The sequence below is a fragment of the Halyomorpha halys genome, unplaced genomic scaffold (assembly GCF_000696795.3).
Source record: "Halyomorpha halys isolate HHAL.00 unplaced genomic scaffold, Hhal_1.1 Scaffold241.1, whole genome shotgun sequence".
Classification (NCBI taxonomy): Eukaryota; Metazoa; Arthropoda; class Insecta; order Hemiptera; family Pentatomidae; genus Halyomorpha; species Halyomorpha halys.
In genome coordinates, this window is record NW_027105010.1 from 569,640 (window position 1) to 586,564 (window position 16,925).

Here is a 16,925-nt window from a genome sequence, read left to right on the forward strand (position 1 = left end):
TTTAACGTAATAAGGAGCATCAAGGATTTTACGTAGAATTTTGGATTGTAAGGATTGGATGCGGGAGGAATTTGATGGTTTGGTAGAGCCCCACAGCTCAATTCCATATGTCCAAATTGGTCTGATTATCGTAGTGTATACTGATTTTTTGTAGTGAATGGGAAGTGTAGAGCGTTTGTCAAGTAGATGTTGTAGCAATCGGAATCTACAAGCAGTTTCTTGTCGTTTCAGTCTTGTATACGGATTCCAAGTAAGTCTCTTGTCAAATTAGAGTCCTAAGTATGGAATCTGTTCATCAGGCAACCAAAATTTAAAATATAAAAATATGGTGCGGTACTCATATCTCACTATATTCACTGACCATCTCAGTTTAAGCAGACATTTATTTCTGTTCAATTATAGGAAGTGAAAGTTACATGATCGCAATAATTCTCCTAGTACTGAGCTATTGTCATAATAACCATGGAAACAGGAAAGCACTAATAAATTCAGTTTATTTGTGAAATTTTCGGTCACTGTCAGGTACAAAATGAAATGTAAAGGGTAATATAAACTGAGTGGAAAACTATTAGACAATGTCATAAAAATAATTATATAAAGGAAAGTAATAAGAAGTAGATTTCGTATTCAACTTTTACTTCCTCACTATTTATTTACTGTGATTTATTACTTTGAATTATTTATTACGGTGGTTTGCTCGTATGGATGTCTTTTTATACTCCACCTTAATATCTCTTTTATTTAATTGGCACTTTTGTAATCTTACATTAACTTTATCTACTCTGCATCTTTTATTTTAGCCCTGATCAAGGCCTACAGTATGATTCTAAATAATGGCTATTATTAAATGTTTAATTTTTTTTTTTTTTATTGCAACACGATGGTCCTTCAAATTCACGGTTAATTATCTATACAATATATTAATTTTTTTTATATAAATAAATAAATTTTCTTTATCTTATATATTTTACTGATAATATTTCGGTCAACACTAAACATTTTCTTTATAATTTAAAATCTCAAATATACTAGTTCTCAAAAATTTCGATTTCGAGTTTTCAACGGAAATATACGTTTTGAGGTCCTGTGACTACGAATTACCAAGTCTCTGTGTGTGAGTCTGTGGACAGGCTTGCTCAACGAAAAATCGTAAGAAACTGAAACTTAATATTTAAGGCAGGAATATAACTGGGATGTAACAGATACTTTTTCGATAAAATAGACCGACTGGAAGTTCCAATTTATAAAGTCGATTTTTCATATTTTTTTCGATTTTCATCAAAACGGCTCAAACGATTTTAATTAAACTCGGTGAATCAATAAACAATTAAGTATTACTACCAGATAGTTCTTATCCTCATTGAAATATTATAATAAGTGCCGAATTTACAAAAATAAATCTCTCTATAAAGTAATTTTAATTTTGTTTATTTGAAAAAAATCAAATAAAAAAAATCTCATTATTAGCAATAGTGAACAATAGATAAATACAAAATATTGGCGAATTTACAAAAAAAAAATCTCTCTCTAAAGTAATTTTAATTTTGTTTATTTGAAAAAATAAAATAAAAAAAATCTCATTATTAGCAACAGTGAACAATAGATAAATACAAAATATTGCAGAATTGTATGGAAACAAAAAGGAGAAAATATAAATACCCAATTATAACTGGAAAAAGCGAGACCAGCCGATCTTTCCCGATTGCGTTAAGTATTCATCTTTTGTTGAAATTTTGTATTCTTGGCAGGAAAAAAAATTATATTCGCTATTCTCACCATGAGAAATTTTAAATTATGAATTTTTATAACAATAGAAAAATAAATTTTTTTGGCTTATAATTTTCGCCTTTATATTCAATACGAGCAAACCATTCTACTCAAAATTTGGGCACGTATGTAAGGTGGTAAGTAAAAGTTGTATGATGCGTGCACAGCACCAGATTTTATAATTTTCATTCATAAACCCTCATCTTTAAGCTCTAATATTTCATTCAAAAACGTCGCAAATATCCCTGTTGAACAGAATAGCTTATTTCATACTAATAGATTCTCATTACAATAACACTTACTTGTCTAAAACTCAAAACTTCAAATTCGTTTTAAAACACTCATACGCTACGATTATCTTTTTAAAATCAAATGTCCTTCGAAGAATACTTAATGCTCATTATTCTGTCAAAAAGAACATTATCCATAAAGATTATAATGTTTCATTTTTTGCAGATTTTGCCAGCAAAAAAAATACCTACTTTAATTGAAAACTTCACATATGAGCACAGTAATTCCAATCTATTTTCGATACCTCTTCTAGGCATCTGAAAACAAGATAATTACGGAATCTTCTGAATTAATAAAGTCAATTAATTGATACCAATGGGTAATTCCTTTATAAGCAATTAAAATATATATTTTTTCGTATTATCAAGATAGTGCAGTAAAATTGGTTCCTTCAAACTGTTCCAATGCTATGGGTAGTAGGGCTATGACAAAGTAAATACGGCTTATGATACAATCTAAGGATACGTTTAGTACAAAATAAAAAAAATATATATATTTTGTCTGATGTGTCACTATTTAAGCAAATCAGGGACGTATAGTTATTGTATTCTGTTATATGGTAAATTACGATAAATAAGATTAAAATGTATATTTATATTTGAAGTAAGAGGTTGTGGAAAGAAATAAAAATTGTATCACAAGGCAATATATATTGAAAATCATCTTTCAACTTTAATACTGTCTTCGAACAATTTTATATTAATGCCACAAATTTAAAATTATAAAAGCTGAGGTTAGGCATACAGTTTCAAATGAAAATGATCCGTAATTACTCAAGAAGCAGACGGGCTTGAGCAATTGTTCAGTTCTGACTGTCTTAAAAAAATGGTTTATTTATAGTTTTTATTATTATTATGATTAATAACAGTTTATTATCGATTTTTGTTATGTTATAATTATTACTATTATATCAGCTGCTGTCTTTATCTATCTTTATTTCTTAGATAATAATATTTATTTTTTGATAAGTACTGAAATCTGCCCCAACCTTGGGCAATAGGTAATAGTATCATTAAAATATATCGGAGATAGAACGGCATTATTGCTGTGGGTTTTCTTAATTTTTCTGGATCTACACGTTTGCCATTTCCCGCAAATCCAAGACTTTTGTCGGCTATTAAATTCTATGTACATTATAGAAATGAACACGATAAAGATAGGCGAAATGAAAAGAAACGGAAACAACAACTATGCAGGAGGCAGATGATAAAAATTCATATAAATGGCATTATATAACATTCAAATTTAACCTTCTTGAATTTTTATCAGAAACTTGGTAATTTGATTACCTAGACATTATAAATGTATACTAGTGCTCGATAGAATTTCAAAATATACAATCTTTAACTAGAATTAATTATTAAATCTAAAGGTCGGAATAATTCTTCAATTAATTAAAACTCAAAGATATATAACGCAAATATGTATCTGTTTGCAGTTCTAAGACAATTTTACTCATACACAAAAGTGTGGAAGCCCAAGCGTCCTTCGAAAACTGACACTCAACGGGTCGGCCACAAATTCAGGCCAACTTATCCCATCCAATCCAAATAACGCATCCTCAAGCTTGCACATTCGCGAATTTCCCATACTTTGGCAAACTTGCAGAGAGGCCTTTAAAAATAAATTAAAACAAAAACTTACGTCACACCGTGGGCCGAAAATATTATTTAGCGGACACAATTTCGTAAACAGTAAATGTTACGAGGTAATTGGCAATTGATTATTGATTTTTATACCTTTGTTCATGCTGATTCGAATGAAAAGTGAGTCATGTTCGTGTGACTAATCATACTTGAGGATTCGGGTTTATCTACTAAATAATGACTAGGTATGGTAGAAATTTTCGTTTGAAGCCCAAAAACTTTATCGTCAGATACTTTTTGCGTGGTTGTATTAAAGTTTTCAATACTTTAATACAAGTGAATTGCGAAACTATTTATGATCCTATGGTTTAGAGTAATAATAAAAAATAAACAATAAAAAAAAGCCATGGAACTAGACAAGATGCGCTTGCTTGCATGAAATATTTATAATTTCACATAAATATTTCATGCAAGCAAGCGCATTGATGGGTATAATTAAGCAGGAATGATTAGTATCAATATATCATTACATGCCAACACACCTGTTTAAACAAATATATATTTATTCAAAATACTACTAAAAATTATTCAGATAATAAAAGTATAATCACTTAAGAATATTTGTAACCAATTAATTTTAATGAAATTTGAATTGTATTTCTTTTTTCTTTGTGAGAAAATAAAAATAGTAAAATAGATAAGAAAATAAAAAAATCAAATCACTGAAATTAATTTGAAAAAAATGTTTAAAACATAAATATGTAAATTTTTATTTCGTTACTTTTTTAATTAAATTCAAAATTTCGAAATTTCTGATAAATAACCATCCACTAATTTAATTTTGCTTGTTTTGATCCTAATCACATTTTTTTCACTATAATCACACTTTTTTTTATTAATTATAATTTTTATTGAAGGATAATAATATATGCTGTCACATTTAATTGTAATATGTATTAGCGTTCTAAATATTTATTCATACCACACATATGGACTGAATTAAAGAAAACAAATTTAAATGATTGTAACAGAATACAAATTCAAATAAACATATCACAGATGTGATATAAAAAAAAAAATTAATCGATATAATAAAAACCAATTAAATAATAACAAAATTATATTTATAAGATTTAGGATAATGAATTTTTTTTTTATCACCATACTAAAATAAAAACACAGAGAATAATTAAACCGGAAAAGCCTATCAATTACGAAAAAAAATACATCCAATTATTTTTATACCCTAATATTAACATTTGAGTGATTTCGTAGAAAAAAAAGAAAAGACACTGCCAAACGAATTAAATTGATTTATAACATATTTAATACTGCCTCATTGATAATGGCAAACTGAAATTGAAGGGTCCTTATAAGGTATAAAATTAGATTAATAATTAATTAAGTTAAAGCGTGTAGTCTAAACTCTTAAAATACGAGAAACTCTTATAAAACAGTGATATTATTGGTAATGAAAAAAAAAAATATAGAAAACACAAAAAGTATTCTGGAATATTAATTCCTTGGGATTGTTCTGCTAAAACCTATAATTTAATATAAATTATAATTTTATTTTATCCAAATTAACACACCATATTTTTCAATTTGATCTCATTGCAGAAATAAAAATCGATTACTTTTTGAAGAAATATAAATCAATTAATATTTAAAGAAATAGTAATTGCTAAGTAATAAATTTCAATTTTTACTTACAGTTAAAAAGATTATATAGGTTATTCGTATTATTTGTTTCTGGAAAAAATAATTCTTTTTAGAAATTACTTTTATTTACTTCATCATTTGAACGACGTGTTCAGAAGTTCGTCTATTTACAAGTTCATTGTTCAAAATCAATATAGTATTGTATAATCTAACAGTTTCAAATTAGACAGCAATTCCAAATAAATAAATTAAAATTAATTATTAGTTATTCTAAATATAATTTACTGTATAGGGCTACAGATAAGTTTCCGCCGTCTACTTTAAGGGTTTTTTTTTTTTTTAAAGTATCCAACAAAAAATGTTTCGGCAAAGACAATACCAACGAAAGTTAGTGTACAAATTGCAGTTTTTCAAAAGTAGGTTTGTTTCTTGAAATATTTTTTTGTAAATTTCTACGGCTTCAATTTAATACTGGCAAAATCCGTTTTTGTACATTTTTGATAGATCATAAGAAATTAACTTTGTGACGAGATTATTTTCCCACAAAAGTTTATTTATTGCAGCAACTTTTGTGTAAGTTACGTATGAAGTCAGGGGACTTCTCGGAAGGTGTAACCAAAATAAGTTGAGAACAATAATCAAATTAACCACTTTGAATCAGAATAACAATTTATTTAAAGGAATATATGTTTTTAATGGTTAAAAATTAAGATATATATTTTTACACCTTAAAATATTATAAAAATTATATAAATAAATAAATGCATTCCGTTTGAATTACGACTCTGAATAACAGAGGAATCCATGAGAATAATAATACCTTGCATCTGGATACTGATTCTTTTTAAAAACTGTTACGTGGATTTGAGATCTTAGTCGTATTTTTCTCTGGTCCTAGATAATCCAAGTCGGAAAACAGCTTAGCTGAATTCCAGAATTGTACCAACGTGAAATCTCTGCGTTTTGGTCAGTAAAATTACGTAATACCACCTGCTTCTTATGTAATCTCGGATCATTTACATAATTACGATATAAAAAAATCTTTAATAAAAGATTTAAACAATTTAGAAGTTTTTGCACAAAAACGGCAGTTACTCATTACTGTACAGTGCCCCAACATATGGTCTAGCATTATTATGTGAGAGAATATTTTTTAGTGTCTGAAGTAATAATCAGACCGTTATTCCTAGAGTGCTTGGTTCAATCTCTTTGGGTTCGCTAGAGATCTCCAGTAATGATTTCGGTTAAAGCAATTCATAGTACACGACAGCTAGCTGACCCCACCGAATACGTAGAATTTTTTGCTATGAATATTCGGTTTTCGATGTAGAAGCATGACATGGTTTTCTCTTCTTTGGATTATCGTATTGAATCCATTCTTTATAATCATTGACTATACGATGCTAAAGATTATTTTTGTTCTGCCTGCAAGCAGTATTTCACTAATATAAAATCGGTGTTCAATGTCTCTCAGCCTCAGTTTATACGGAGCACAATTTCATTATTTTTAAATCGTTTCCAATAATTTCAAACGTAGTGAAACTTGCAAATGTAAGTTCTTTATGCGCTTGGAACGAATCTTCCTTCAATAATACTTGTAATTTTGTGTCAAACTAAACGTTGTTAAACTTTTGAAACCGCTCACGAAAACTTATCTCACTCTAAGCATCCTCAAGATATGCTTCTACAATACGTCAATGCACCTCAGCTGCAGATGTCTTAGTGACCCAATTGGTCAGTAACTCAATTTTTTTAATTAACAGCTAAGTGAAAAAGTATTAATCATTTTTAAACAAATGACTATAATTTTATTACAATTGGATGAAATATATTTATAAAAAACAACACCAGGTGCCGCAGAGTCACCCACGGAAGAAAAGTGTAGAAACATTGCTGCTATCATGAAGAAAAGAGGAAGGGCTATAGCTCTGCAGTGAGTATCAGGCTATGCTGGCATAGATGGTAATGAGCAAGCTGACAAGTTGGCTAAGCTCGGTTGTGCAGAGAACCAACCTGTTCTACCACTTTCCTACAGTGAAATTACTTATAAGCTCTTATTGTAAGGACAGAACAAGTGCTAGACACAATGTCCAAGCGGAAGGAAAGAAGTGGAAGAGCCTGCTGCATAAGGATAAACGAATCCCCGCCAATCTTAGCAGAGCTGAGACAGTGGCCTGTTTTCGGCTAGTAACAGGACATGATCTGCTCCAAAAACACCTCCATCGAATTGGCATCGTAGATTCCCCGAAATGTCCTCTATGCAACATGGGAGACATGGATGGAGACCATCTTTTAATGTGCATTGGTCTAGAAGATGTTGAGCAGTATGCGGACCAACTAAGAGGAAGAGTAAAACTGTATTGGACAGCGAGAGGGAAAATGGCGTAATAGCCCACTTCCTGTAGCGTAGGAAAAAAAAAAAAAATTATAAAAAACGCGACTGAGCATCTGGATACTGATTCTTTTTAAAAACTGTTACGTCGATTTGAGATCTTAGTCGTATTTTTGTCTGGTCCTAAGTAATCCAAGTCGGAAAACAGCTTAGCTGAATTGCAGAATTGTACCAACGTGAAACCTCTGCGTTTTGGTCAGTAAAATTACGTAATACCACCTGCTTCTTATGTAATCTCGGATTTACATAATTACGATATAAAAAGCCATTGTCAAATCAATTCCCAAAACATTATTTCATTAGCATTCGTCAAATAGCAACACTAAGAGCAATTATAGTAGTTTTTATTTCGTGTATACATAGAAATATCTGTATGACGTGTCATCCTTTTCTAAAGGACCTGGAATACAAAATCCAAAACTTTATGATATATAGAATATTACATATACTATAGAATATCAATACGGACAGGATTTACGCCTTCAGTCATCTGCTCACGCTTATGCTATGATCTAAAATCGGTCATTTTCCTAGTGATATGGGCTATACTGTTAATGAAAAACTGAAATTTGATTTTACTGAAGATGCGAAAGAAATAAAAATATATGAGGGTCTAAAAGTACGGAATTAAAATTGGGATATAAATCATTTACGAAAAATATTTATTGGTCATTATCGTTATTAAACATTGAAGGTATTCAAGGAAAACTCAAAAGATTTTTCTCATTAATATTCGATAAGTTACGTTATTAAGTGTTGAAAGTGGTAAAAATTAAATGCGGTAAGGGTTTTGGATTATGGTAATTGAATAATTAAACAAAAACCTTCTTTTTTTTTTTCTTATTTTGTTTTCTTTAGCCTTCAATATTATCTTTGTTCCATATGTAAAGACAAAATGAATTTTTTTTTATATTACAAACGATAAGAAATTCCTTTTTTTTTTCAAGGTACCAAGTTTAGAGTTGACTTTTTTTTTTTTGTATTATCAAAATGTGAAAATAATCCAAACTATTTGAGTTTAAAAGTGATTCTAACAAATTAATAGCCAGTACGTGAAATTAGCAAAGAGTACAGTTTTTGTGAACAGTTTATATCAATTAATTGGAATAAATTTTAATCAGTTTAAGTTGCGAATTAAAAGAATGTCGATAATAAAATATATCAATTATTATTATTATATGAGTGACAGGCCATGGAGGTCCAAGTCCTCCCGCGATGTATTAGGAAATATATGACGTGATTTTTTTGTAAGGTGGGTTCATCACTCCCACGCCTATTTTTTGTGAGTGCCACCCATTGGCTAGTGGGCTTCACTAATGCTTGGAGGTTGCGAGTGAGTTTTGTATTATTTTACACTTGAAAAAAGCCCGGGTAGGCACGGGATTCGATCTGACAACCTTTGAGTTAGTAGGCTGACACGCTGCTACTGCTGCCCTCAAAATTCATCAATAGTAACTAAAATTTACAGTTATCCATATTAGCAATTATTTAAAACAATTTAATAATCATGGATGATGATTGTTAACTCGACTTTCTTGGTGGCCAAAAAGTTTGGAGGAAATTAAAATATTATTCAATAGCCTAGACATTTAGGAAATAAATGTATTTAGATGTATAAAAATCTATTTAGGAAATAAAAATATTTTTTTTATTCTTGCGTGATCAATAACTTCTTTAACTAATTTAATTTATTTGTTATTATTCCCATATAATTAAAATTTACGTTATCCGTAGAAGCTATTGTTTAAAAAAAATTAATAATAATGATTAATGGCCCATTCGTAAAAAAAAAAAAATTAAAATGCAACAATCATATATCAAGTAGCCTTTTAGTGGAATTAAAAAAAAAAATCTTCAAAGAATTGTTCGAGTAATAAAATAAAATAAGATCTGCATTTTGTTTTAGAAAAACAATGTTTCATACATTGTATGGTTCATTTTAAAATGTTTATGTAATATTTACACCATTTTATTGCTGTAAATGTTTCTATTTTTTACATAATTGCTACTTCTATCTTTCTTTATGTTCTGTCTTATTAGTCAAGATTAATTACTACATTATTATATACTATTTTTTCCTCACTTTTATTATCTCTATTTTTTATTCATTTTTTCCCGTTATTCGCGGTCCTTTTCCATCTTGAAGGTTTGTGATATAATTAAAGAGATATAAAAATATATAATCATATAGAGATAATTAACAAACAAACTCGGAAGAAGATGTAACCCTGAAGATGAGGAATGGAAAAAATGAATAGTCTCCCATAAAAGAATCAAATTAGTTGTCTTGATCCTATTTGATTTTATTTACATTTCCAAGAAGGAAATATCCTTCTTGAACTTTAAGATAGTTTAAACTGCAAAATAAAAAACATTGCTCAAACCACCATGTCTGAGATATTTAACGTATATAATAAAGTTTTGATGAAAAGAGAAAAAGTAAATGATCAATATATTCAGAACAAGTATTAGAGAATTTTATAATAATTAGATGCAATGATAAAATTAAAAAAAAAATAACCGAAAATTATTTAAATACTGAATATTATATATAATTATAAATATGACGCAATATAGTCATATGGATGTATAATTAATAGACATAATTATGTCCGTTAGAAAAAATATATAGTTTGAAATTTGGAATAATTTTGGCAATATAGCAGGAAATATAAATCATTAACTTGCATTTAAGACAGTGGTTCTCAAAGTTTTTAAACTTTCCTGCATGGGAGTTCTTATAAAAGTTGTAGAATGTGTAGTGTATAATTTTTTTTTTATTCTACAATCATGTATTCAGAAAATATTGCATGTTATTTAATTGTTAAATATGAATAAAAATTTTAATGGGATCCTCCCTCTATCGATTTATAAAGACGGAGTTCAGTCAGTTATATAATATAAATAAATATGCCTTCGTTTTACGCGGTCCTACCGAAACCGCTGAATTATGGGGGTGTGATGAATTCAAATCATATTTTCTTAAATTCTTTATTTTATAATTAGCTATGGACAGATTGTGAGATCTAACCATTTTTTAATTTGAATATTATTTAAGTAATAAAGGTGAAAGTTTTTTTAATAATGGAAAAACTAAAGTAAAGAACTGAAGACGTTGAATCAGAGAATGGAAAATACAAAAATTCTTCGTAACTAATTGTATTCACAATTTTAATATTTAGATCATGCAAGTTAAAAATTTTCTGAGACAATATTATTGTAAATAACATGTTTTAAATTTTTGTAGTTGCTAAATTTTAAGGAGGTCTAAACTCCAGTGTCCTCCTTTGATAAACTAGTTTGTTTCGGCTCATTGGACTATGAAACTTCTGTTCTTTCATATCCAAACTCATGTTTTTATATTAATTCAATAAATAAGCAGAAGTTTCAGCGTTTACATAGAGGACTTCTGGCTCCATAACCCTCCTTTTCAGAAGTCCGTTTACAATTCTTAATTCTTCTATTTATTTATTTATTTATTTTTAAAAATACATACAAATAATAAATTCATACTATAATTTATTCAGTTTTACACATTTTTTATACGTTTCCACGTTTCATTTCCTGTATGATTCGGTATACATAACAGAAACGAATTCTCATTGATATATTCTTCATTCTTCAAATTTAAAAAAAACATTATAAATATGATATCATTCAAGTTTAAAAAATGTGACAATGAATCCCCAATGCACATTAAAAAAAATTTTCAGTTCAAAATAATGTTTATTTGTATTGTAATTAAAAAAAAAATACTATGGTTTATAATTTATAATTTTTATTTGTGAAATATCCATTCATTCCTCTGAATACTGGTTTTAAGTGACTAAAATATTCTTGAGTTATAGTATGCTTCGTCTCGTTTGTTTCTTTAAAAAAAAAAAGATGTCAGAGGTTCGTGTTGTAAAACGTAAAATGTTAGTAGCCTCTTACAGTAATAAAACTTGGTTATAGTCTGATAATAATTCTAAAATTGAGTTCAAAACCGTAATTATGATATTTTCTGTGTTTTAGTTGTGTACTAATTTATTAGAGACATTGTGTTATATAGATGGATTTTTCGTATTACAGATTTGTTATTTCATTGATTGATACTCGATTTTTTTTCATCAGATTATATTTAGAAATAAATAATTTCAAGTGAATTCTTGGTGGGCAATAGCACAATGAAGAGGTCAATGGAAATAAATAAAATAAAATAAAGAAAACTATTTATTGTTACCCAACGTTTCGCCCACATTCGCACACAAAGTGAGCCGAAACGTTGTTTAACAATAAATAGTTTTCTTTTACTATTTTGATACCTTCATTGACAGCCATTCAGACTATCTTCCTACAATATACTTCATATGGTCAACTATCTTCTTCCAATAAAAAAAAAAATTATAGGATTGATTTTTAAAAAAACAAGGAGATTGCGCGGTATGCCCTCACTGATTTTATAAAAAAAATTGGATGGAGATTATACTATGGAAAAAAAAACGGTTTCGTCCCAGGGATCTTTGTCATTTTTATAAATTATTTTTCAAAGGCGTTTTTTTTTATTATCTCCTCAATGTTTTAACAAAACAAATAATTAAGCCAAAATTTATAGATTACCTTCACTGCAAATGTCAACAAATTAATATTTTGATCGTCCGTCTTTTATATCAAAATGCCGGACGATTACTTGTCTCATTCGCATATATCACGGAAATTTACGAAAATAAAGGGGACGAATGTATAAACAAATAAACATATTTAATACAAACTAATAAAATAGTACGTTTTAGTGCCATTTTATTATTATTATTATTATTTTTAAGTAGTTTCATAACATTATGAATATGATGATCAGAATTATTAAATAGAAGTTAAAATAAAATATGAAGATGAATAAAAATAAGGATATAAAAACATATGGAATTGAAAAAAATACTACTTCTAATTAGGTTCAAATTGCCTAATCACTATTTTCATTAGTTACATAACAACCCATATTTCAACGTCAGTGATTTTTTGAGGAAAATATGTTTGAATATGTATAAGGGAAAGCAGTGAATGACATTTAATAAAACTATTAAGGGACAGTTGAAGTATCAACCCTCAAAGTCAGATGATTGCTTTAAGTGCATAGCACTTATTTTTTATGGATTTTATTACAAACAGATGAACAGACACGAAACTAATATTGTTGCTCATTATCTGAAGCATAAAACCAGAGCGAAAATTTCCATTCTTTGGAGTACAATTTTTCTTCACTCCCTGTATTATCAATGTATTGTATTATATTATATTATATTACATATATAAGTTTGATTCGATTATATATTTTTACAATCTTTTTTTCGAATATTCCTAAAACAAAATGCAGCAACTCCAGCTCAATGCTTTTCAAAAATAATGCATAAAAATTATACCTGTTGTGGAGCATTATGAGCTCGTTTAATAATTTTTTCTCCACTATGTCCAGCATATGATTATTTTTAAAATTAGACGAATGTGATATTTTGAAATTTCTATTTTATATAAATAATTGTGTTGAAATTAAGAAAATATATATATATATTCTTTTGGGGGGGGGGGCCACAAATGGTATATATTTTTAAAATCTAAACCAGAGCCTAAAAGTTGTGTAAATAAAACTTTAACATTGTTGAAAATAAATTAAGTAAATTTAAATAGACATTACTTTGAAGTTATTAGAAATTATTTTTTAAATCATTTAATTTTACAAATGATTACAGATTATATCCTCCCTTTTTCAATTTGTATTTTATAGCTATATAATTACTAAGGATGACTCATTCTTTGTTTTATTAATCAGCAAGAAGACAACATATTCGTATATTTAATTTTTAATATATTCTTTTTCATATATTACATATTATAGTTTTTATGCATATTATAACTGACAAACGGTCAGGTTTAAGGGAGCATATAAGACACCGAACAATGGCAAAGGTTTTATCGAGTAAACGATATCGGTTGGGATAGAAACACCAAGTCATGCGGCCTGGAAAAAATATCATATCACAGCTGTTGATACTTAAAATTTTACAAACAGGACTGATTCCTTCCATAAAACGAAAAGCAACTATACTGAAATAAAATGCTAATTAAATGGAAGCTTATAAGCAATGAATATAATAAAAATAATAACCACTCGATAAAATAGAACTGACCAACTTTTTCACAGTTTATTTTCCAAAATATCTTATTAAATATATTTTTAACCTAAAGTTTCTGTTCACTTAAGTATATCTAAAAAATGATAAACATCGTTACAATCAGAATTGACTAGCTATATCTAGTTATGTTTATTCATAATAAAATACAAAAATAAATTAATAAACTATTTACTATAAACGGTTTCTGGAAATACCAATATACGGCTCGAGATTTTTTAAATTTCAATCAAAGTTCTACTTTCATCCATGATTTACTGTTAATATAGTTAATTAATAAATTTTAGTACAAAATAAACTAGAAACAGTCTTTTATTTACTTTTTGTCTATCATCAACAAAAAAATTGTTCATTTTGAGGTTTCTGAATATTAAATTATATAAAAAAACAAGATACAATGAAGCTTGTTATTATTTAATTAGCTGGTATAATTAATTAATTTTAGCGTATATTGAAGTTTTAAAGGAATACCTAGTGTCTTTCAAACAAATTCCATGGTTTTTCTTTACATTAAATATAATTCCCTGTGCTCTAAGGAAGTGTAATAATAAAAAAAACAACGCAATATTGACTAATAGATTGGCAATACCGTTGACTATCTATAAATTTTATCTATCGAAATATTATGTAATTAATTCCCTAAAAATAATACAAACTTTTTGAAATTTACACATCTTAATTAAAAGCAATACCTCGTTATAATTCATGTATAGAATGTATGTTCAAAAAATACTATCAATTAAATGATGAATGGAAAATTGAAATAACCCACAGTACAACATTATTTTGATCTATATTCACTATATATTGAATGTTTCAATAAATATTACCTAAGCAATTTAAATACTTTTTTTTATTTTAGTCTATTTTACTGTTAGGCGCAAACAAAACCTTGATAGTGTAAAGCTTCATCTAACTTAATCTTTGCAATTGGGCAATTCCTTAATTGGATTGAGAGTTTTAGTTATATTTTCTTTAATTTCGAAAAATATTTTCATATGGAAATTAAAAAGTTTACATTTCATTTTTATATATCAGTTTAAAAAAAATCCCTAAAGGATATACGTCGATTTCAGGAAATATTGAGATTTAAGAATGAGAAAAACTAAAGTTAAGGGTAAACGAGAAGGACAATTTTGATAGTTTGCTGATTCAAACATTTAAAAGGTTTTGAGGGAAAATTTAGAACAAAATAAATTTTTAAAATTTTTGGTGTCTAAGTCAGTAGTTTTCTTTTCCTTTTTCCATTTTTAGAAATAAATTTTCATAAAATTCCCTCACCTTATCATTTCCCTGAGAATAATAGAATTCTTTGACTTTATTCACTTTTCTTTCTGTTTATACTTTGAAGAATACTTAAAATTTATTCTGACTTTATTTTTCAAAAAAAATAAAAGGGCAATGAATAAAATGATTTTTATTTTTATTATATTGTAGGCTTTATAGAAAAAACAAAAAAATAAAAAATAAACCCTCATCTATTTCAACATCAGACCTCTTATTACAAGACCCCTCTGTAAAAATTAAGATCAATTATTGTGACTAGTTAAGATAGCTGATACATTATATATGTATATTTATCTTTTTTTTATAGATTTGAGAGATATTAATGGAGAAGACAATAATTTTTAAATTATAAAAAATAAAACATTAATTTTAATAATTATTTTATAACTAAATTAATTGATAAAGGTTCTACTCATGATTCCTGATTTGATAATTATCAGTTTTATAATTAACAGTTTATTGTTTTTAAGACTGAAGACAAACATTTCTAACTACTCATTATGAATCAAATTACATGGATTGATTAAAGAATAAATATCACTCATCTTGAATATATAATAAATAAAATCATTACTCACGATTACATGGTGAAAATTGATAGTACTTACTTCCTCGTTGTGGGATCTGTGCAGCTGTAAAAAAAAAGAAAAGGAAAAATCATTAGACATTGATCGAAAAAGTAATAAAAATCTAAACATTCTTTTCAACATAATAAAAAAGAAAATTACATTAGAGGAAATAAGGGTATTAAGAACCTATGTGGTCTGTTGGGAACAAGATGCAAGAGGATCATGCCATGCTCATGCAGTCCACTCTTCGCCCGCCCTTCGGCCTCACATCAAAAAAAGAAACAAGTTGAAGCAGATGCATTGGGTTCAACCTTACCGCCACGGCCCAGGCTCTTCAACAACTGGAGTATACATAAAGACTTCTTTCGTGGTAGAATCACCTTCTGGAAATGAGCTTTTCCAGAATTTCTGAAAGGGAACAACTTTTCTGTTTCAATATTAGCGAATATCTATATGTCCTTCAAGTTCAGTGCATTTAATGTGGTATCGGATGGGTATATTGGTGCATGAAAATTTTATCAACAATTCATCTTATTATGCGATATTAAACGGTCTAAGAGATGATAATGGTTTTGTTTGGAATTTATTCTTAGACCCATTCGTCTAGGCATGTTCGTAAAACGTTTTAGAACCGATTTTATGAAACTATCTTTTCATATTTACTTCGGGAGATATATGTTTTAAAATATTTTTTTTTAATAAGGTTAGCGAACTTTTCACTTCAAGTTACCTGACTGAAAAAAAAAAACCGAGAGGGTAAAACTATGCATTACGGACTTGTTTTCTTGCATTCTTTGAACTACGTTACTTCAAATTAAATCCTTGAAACGGCGAAAACAAAAAATCATGGAAGTATTCCTTTTTTTTTCACTTATCAAAATTGATGTTTTCAATCAACAACCAACTTTTTGGAACAAATTATACCAAGTTTCATTGCTGACGCGTTTCTATTTTACTTAGTTCCAAAATGGCTGAAAATTACGGATCTATTTTTCTGCTTTAGTATATTTTAAAATATTTTTTTTCTCCGAATAATGAGCGATTTTCTCACAAAATATTATAAAAAACTAAGATAAAAAATTGCATCTGTATTATGAACTCGATTTGTTAAGTTTTTCAAGAATTTAACGGAACTCTGAGAAATTATTATTTTTTTTTTTACTTACGGGAGTTTTTTAACGAAGTGAATCATGAGTCTTTTCGC

General features: G+C 27.9%; 1 protein-coding gene across 5 annotated transcripts in view; it reads right to left on the reverse strand.

The window, feature by feature from the left end:
- Window positions 1-16,925, reverse strand: part of onecut — a 196,024-nt gene that overhangs the window by 22,058 nt on the left and 157,041 nt on the right. For all 5 annotated transcript variants that reach the window (XM_014419571.2, XM_067047306.1, XM_067047309.1 and 2 more), the window contains one exon: window positions 15,761-15,784. In XM_014419571.2, the coding sequence (XP_014275057.1) occupies window positions 15,761-15,784 (24 nt within the window). The remainder of the gene's footprint in view (window positions 1-15,760; window positions 15,785-16,925) is intronic.